Source organism: Triticum aestivum, chromosome 3A (assembly GCF_018294505.1).
Source record: "Triticum aestivum cultivar Chinese Spring chromosome 3A, IWGSC CS RefSeq v2.1, whole genome shotgun sequence".
Taxonomy (NCBI): domain Eukaryota; kingdom Viridiplantae; phylum Streptophyta; class Magnoliopsida; order Poales; family Poaceae; genus Triticum; species Triticum aestivum.
In genome coordinates, this window is record NC_057800.1 from 674,215,248 (window position 1) to 674,221,626 (window position 6,379).

Below are 6,379 nucleotides of genomic sequence, written 5' to 3' on the forward strand. Positions count from 1 at the left end.
AGTGATGAGCGCCCTGTTGTAGAGCAGGCTCATGAGATACAGTCACTCGCAAAAGAACTTGAGTACTTCAAGTGTGTGTTGCCGGACAAATTTGTTGCCGGAGGCATCATTGCCAAGCTTCCACCTTCGTGGAACAATTTTGCTACTTCCCTGAAACACAAGAGACAAGAGTTTTCTGTTGCGGATCTCATTGGTACTCTTGATGTTGAAGAGAAGGCGAGAGCAAAGGACACACATACTCGAGTTGCTGATGGAGGTTCTAGTGCCCACATGGTACAGAAGAAGAACTCCCAGCCCAACAAGTTCAAAAACAATAAGAACAAAACTCAAGGCAAAGACAAGTTTGATACAAAGAACAAGCCATCACATTCTACCAACTTCAAGAAGAATTCTCATAAGAAGGGGAAAGGACTTTGCCATGTCTGCGGTGATCCTAATCACTGGGCTCTGAAGTGTCCTAACCGCTTTGAGGAGCGCAAACATGAGAAGAGCGTCAAGTCCGCTAATGTTGTCATCGGTGATATTGATATGAAGGAATCAGGGTACGGTATTTTACCTACCATCCTTTCAGTATTTCAATCCCCTGATTGGTTAATTGACACCAGTGCCAATGTACATGTTTGTGCTGACGCCTCCATGTTTTCTTCTTACCAGGAAACAGGGACTTCACCCGTGCTGATGGGGAACGGGTCACATGCCATCGTTCGAGGTGTTGGTACGGTTGATCTGAAGTTTACTTCGGGGAAGACTGTGCGTCTGAGGAACGTTCATCATGTGCCGTCCATAAATAAAAATCTCGTTAGCGGTTCCTGTTTATGTCGAGATGGTTTTAAGTTGGTTTTCAAATCCAATAAAGTTGTAATTTCTAAGTATGGACAATTTGTTGGAAAAGGTTATGAGAGCGGAGGCTTGTTCCGCCTGTCTTTGTCAGATATTTGCACTAAAGTTATTAATAATGTTTGCCACAACAATGAGTCTGATATTTGGCATTCACGACTTTGTCACATTAACTTTGGTTGCATGATGCGGCTAGCCAATATGAATTTAATTCCGAAAATCTCTACTGTCAAAGGCTCTAAGTGCCAAGTATGTGTGCAAGCTAAGCAACCTCGCAAGTCCCATAAGACTGCAGAGGCAAGAGACTTGGCGCCACTAGAGCTTATACATTCTGATCTTTGTGAGATGAATGACGTGTTGACAAAAGGTGGAAAGAGATACTTCATGACGTCGATTGATGACTCCACTAGATATTGTTATGTGTATCTTTTGAAATCAAAAGATGAGGTTTTGACTTTCTTCAAAAACTACAAAGCTGAGGCAAAAAACCAACTTGATTGAAAAAATTAAACGGCTTAGGTCCGATTGTGGTGGAGAGTATTTTTCCAATGAATTTGATCTGTTTTGTGCGGAACATCGTATAATCCATGAGAGCACGCCTCCCTACTCACCCCAGTCAAATGGGGTAGCCGAAAGAAAGAACCGAACTCTAATTGATATGGTTAACACCATGTTAGACACTTCGGGTCTATCCAAGGAATGGTGGGGGGAGGCGCTAATGACTGCGTGTCATGTCCTAAACCGAGTTCCCACAAAGCATAAGACCATGACTCCGTTTAAGGAGTGGGAAAGGAAAAGATCGAAACTCTCTTACCTACGTACTTGGGGTTGTTTGGCGAAAGTCAATATACCAATTTCCAAGAAGCGCAAGCTTGGACCAAAAACCGTGGATTGTGTTCTTCTGGGCTATGCTTTTCATAGCATCGGCTATAGATTTTTGATAATAAAATCTGAGGTATCAGACATGCATGTTGGTACGATTATGGAGTCGAATGATGCAACTTTCTTTGAGGACATATTTCCTATGAAGGATATGTCGAGTTCATCAAATCAGGTGATACCTACTCCATCTAGTGAGGAATTCACTGTAATTCCTAAACCCACCATTGCGATGGAACACGTTGAGAATCCTGTTGAGGGTGACAATGGAACTCCTGTGAGGAGTAAGAGACAGAGGACTGCAAAGTCCTTTGGTGATGATTTCATTGTGTACCTCGTGGATGACACACCCAGGACTATTTCAGAAGCCTATGCATCTCCTGATGCTGACTATTGGAAGGAAACTGTACGTAGCGAGATGGATTCCATCTTAGCTAACGGTACCTGGGAGATCACTGACCGTCCTTATGGGTGCAAACCTGTAGGATGTAAGTGGGTGTTCAAGAAGAAGCTTAGACCTGATGGTACGATTGAAAAGTACAAGGCACGGCTTGTGGCCAAGGGTTATACCCAGAAAGAAGGTGAAGACTTCTTTGATACTTACTCACCCGTGGCTAGACTGACCACAATTCGGGTGCTACTATCACTGGCTGCCTCACATGGTCTTCTCGTTCATCAAATGGACGTTAAGACAGCTTTCCTCAATGAAGAGTTGAAGGAGGAAATTTACATGGATCAGCTAGATGGTTTTGTAGTACCTGGTCAGGAAGGAAAGGTGTGCAAATTATTAAAGTCTTTATATGGCCTTAAACAAGCTCCTAAGGAGTGGCATGAGAAGTTCGGAAGAACATTAACTGATGTCGGTTTTGTAGTAAACGATGGTGACAAGTGCATGTACTATCGCTATAGTGGGGGCGAGGGAGTTATTCTTTGTCTGTATGTCGACAACATACTGATCTTTGGAACCAAACTTGATTTAATCAAGGAGGTTAAGGATTTCTTATCTCGCTGTTTTGAGATGAAGGATCTAGGAGTAGCTGATGTTATCTTAAACATCAAGCTGTTGAGAGATGAGAATGGTGGGATCACACTGCTTCAGTCTCACTATGTGGAAAAGGTCTTGAGTCGTTTTGGGTATAGCGACTGCACACCTTCTCCAACTTCATATGATGCTAGTGTGTTGCTTCGAAAGAATCGACGGATTGCTAGAGATCAACTGAGGTATTCTCAGATTATTGGCTCGCTTATGTATTTGGCAAGTGCCACGAGGCCTGACATCTCGTTTGCTGTTAGCAAGCTGAGTTGGTTTGTGTCAAAACCAGGAGATGATCACTGGCATGCGCTTGAGAGAGTTATGCGCTATTTGAAAGACACCGCGAGCTATGGGATTCACTACACCGGGTATCCAAGGGTACTGGAGGGTTATAGTGACTCAAACTGGATATCTGATGCTGATGAGATTAAGGCCACAAGTGGTTATGTTTTCACACTTGGTGGTGGCGCTGTTTCCTGGAAGTCTTGCAAGCAGACCATCTTAACGAGGTCAACTATGGAAGTAGAACTCACAGCATTAGACACTGCCACTGTTGAAGCAGAGTGGCTTCGTGAACTCTTGATGGACTTACCTATGGTTGAAAAACCAATACCCCCTATCCTGATGAACTGTGATAATCAAACTGTGATCGTCAAAATAAACAGTTCAAAGGACAATATGAAGTCCTCAAGGCATGTGAAGAGGAGACTGAAATCTGTCAGAAAATTGAGGAACTCCGGAGTTATTACGTTGGATTATATCCAAACGTCGAAAAATTTGGCAGATCCCTTCACAAAGGGTCTATCACGTAATGTGATAGATAATGCATCGATGGAGATGGGTCTGAGACCCACCGCATGAGTTGTCCATAGTGGTAACCCACTCTATGTGATCGGAGATCCCGTGAAGTAGAAGTGGGAGACAAGCTGTTGGTCAGCTGGGAGGAGAGTATCCCTATATTACCTATCCCACTCCATGAAGATGCAATACTCTCCTGATCTGCATGGCAGGTTGATACTTATCTTAATGTGTTCCAAGTGGCTTATTCGGGTAAGCAAAAATGTTGTCCTGCAGAACATCTTCTGAGGATAACACCTATATGAATTTGACTGTTAACGTCGCAGTCTGTGAGAATTGGGTGTTCTCTAATAAATTCATGAAAAGGCCCTGGAGTATGACATATACGCTCCACCTGCGGGGAAGCCTTCCGGCAGCCCAGTATCGGTCAAGAATTTGTGTGAAACTAGTCTCGCAGAAAACTTGTAGTTCAAGGCATAGTCCACTATTCAAGTTGTGATCTAGTGTAGCATAAATCTCTAAGTGGAAGTTCAACTTCACAGTCTTCACTAAGCACCGGTATATAAACAATGTTTTGGAACTAAATGATGAGATGTGCCAATGAGACTTTGTGGAGGATTGTTGGAATTTTGCTAGTAGGCCTTTGGCCCAAAGCCCAACTAAAATTCTGAAATTCTCTTGGCCCATTCATGCACACATGTGAGTGGAGTGAGTGAGACTAAAATTTAGTCCCACCCTGAAAGTTGAGAGAGAGTTGCACCTCTTTATAAGGTGAGCTCTTCTACCGCTTCTATGAGCATGAGAAGAGGAGACCTACACGCGCGCTCCTCCTCCTCGCTCGCCTTGCCATGCCTCGTCACGACGGGTTGCGGGATTGAGCCCAGCCGAGGACAGAGCTATGCACGTTGTCTATATTTTTTATGCTCGGAAAAAATTAATGAGTCATTAATTAATAATTAACGGACACGTTAATTACTGAACCGTTTCCGATTCTTTTGGATCGTGACGACTCGGACATGGGGTTTACTCCCACGACCTACCTGGCCCGCACTATATAGTCAGGCAGACGTCTACCCTAACCGCCGCTTCGTATGGTTTCTCACCATCGTTCCAGATCATTGCGCCGCCAAGCAAGTCTTCTCCATCCCTCCTTTCGGCGTGCACCGGGAGAAGGGACAGCAGGCCTCGGGAACCCCGCCTCTCGTGATCCTGTACAGGAGAGGGGCGATCAGGTTTTTGGGGAGCGCACTCGCGCGACTGCTAGCAGCGACGACTTCGCGAACGACGACTTCTTCCCCAATCTCGGCAACCTCATCCTCGACGACATGGGCGACAACGTCAACGCCGGCGCTGCTGCTCCCGCTGCACCGTATGTGATTCTATCCTTCCTGTTCGAGATCGTGGTAGAATTCATATTTCTAGTGTGTGCCCTAGATGTGATATGTTCATCTACTATGCTAGTTCGCATGATTAGTTTAATCTCTGCTATTGTTGTCAATGATCTATTTCCTATTTATTCGGATTAAATCTCGTAGTAATTTGCTCATATTTCCAACAATTACATTTTAGATGACTTGGTTATATAAATATTTACCCGTGATAATCCATATGTAGTGGGAAATCTATTAAAAATCTGGCTAAATTAAGGTGCTTCATCCAAACGGTGGCGTTGGATGGGAACCAGAAGATTGCTTATTTTTACAGTTTCAAGCAAAAATAAGATGGAATATTTCGAAATGATTTGTAGTACTATTTTGATACGGCACATGGAAAGGAGTTCGCGACATAAAAAAGGAATTGAAATTTAAGATTCTTTACACGGTCGAGATGAACTGTGGGGCCAACAACAATGAACGGCACACAAACTTCACTTTGATGAAGGATCGTATTCACATCCCAGCGTTTTTTTTTTCGGAAATGGGGATTATGTTATCATCCCTTTCTTCCACTCTTATGGTCAAACTGAAGTTACAAAAGGAGAGGGAAAAAAAGGAAAAGTACATGGTGTGCCACTTAGAGACATGTATGTATATATCCATGGCTACCCAGAAGATGTTCCATCAAATATAAAACCTCTCCCGGAGCCTGGACCGACCTGACGGGCCACGACGGAGCTCATCTAACTCATCATCGTCTGCTCGTTCTTGAAGCGCTCTCGGACGGACAGTATGAACGCCGAGGCCCTCTCGTCGACATCATCAGCCGCGGCGTAGGGGGCGCTCGCGGTGGCGTCAATGGAAAAAGGGTACCTTGGCTGGTAGGCGTGTGCTGTAGTGCTCAGGGCAGGCTTGGCCTGGGCCTTGCCGGCGTACTTGGAGTACGCCATCGCCACCTTGCCTTTGATCGCCCTGGCGCCGTTCTTCATGGTTCCCTCCATTGCACTGTGTTTGATTCTGCCTAAGCTTTGTGGCTAAGCACTTGTGTTGTGTGTGCCTTTGCTTTGCGATGCTGGAATGACGAAGAGGCAGCTGCCTTTTATACTGGTTGGTGCGTGAGATAGGTTTGATGCCATAGGATAGGATAATGAACATGCGTGCACCCAACGAAACGTAGCTCTGCCAAAGCGAATCTGGGAGGTGTCACTGACTGGAGATTCTCATGCTTCGGGAGGGTCCAGTGGTAAGTGACACGAGGAGGTGTCACCCAACGAAACCTAAGCTGGTTGTGGTCTGTATGATTGCATCTAGCAGACTAGCAGTGCACCATGATAATGAACAGTTGGTCTTGTGACAAAAATACACGTACGCACCAGCACATGCTTGCCAAGGTTCTTTGCCGCCCTCTCGGCCTTTCCAGATCAGAAAGAGAAGATCGTCGCTTCGGATATTCTGT

The 6,379-nt window shown here is 45.0% G+C and overlaps 1 protein-coding gene across 1 annotated transcript; it reads right to left on the bottom strand.

Annotated features, from left to right (window-relative positions):
• Window positions 1-5,327: 5,327 nt before the first annotated feature.
• LOC123059039 (uncharacterized) lies at window positions 5,328-6,004 on the bottom strand. Its single transcript, XM_044481693.1, has one exon. It carries the CDS (start codon window positions 5,922-5,924, stop codon window positions 5,667-5,669), a length of 258 nt encoding a protein of 85 aa, XP_044337628.1. The 5' UTR covers window positions 5,925-6,004; the 3' UTR covers window positions 5,328-5,666.
• Window positions 6,005-6,379: the final 375 nt, after the last annotated feature.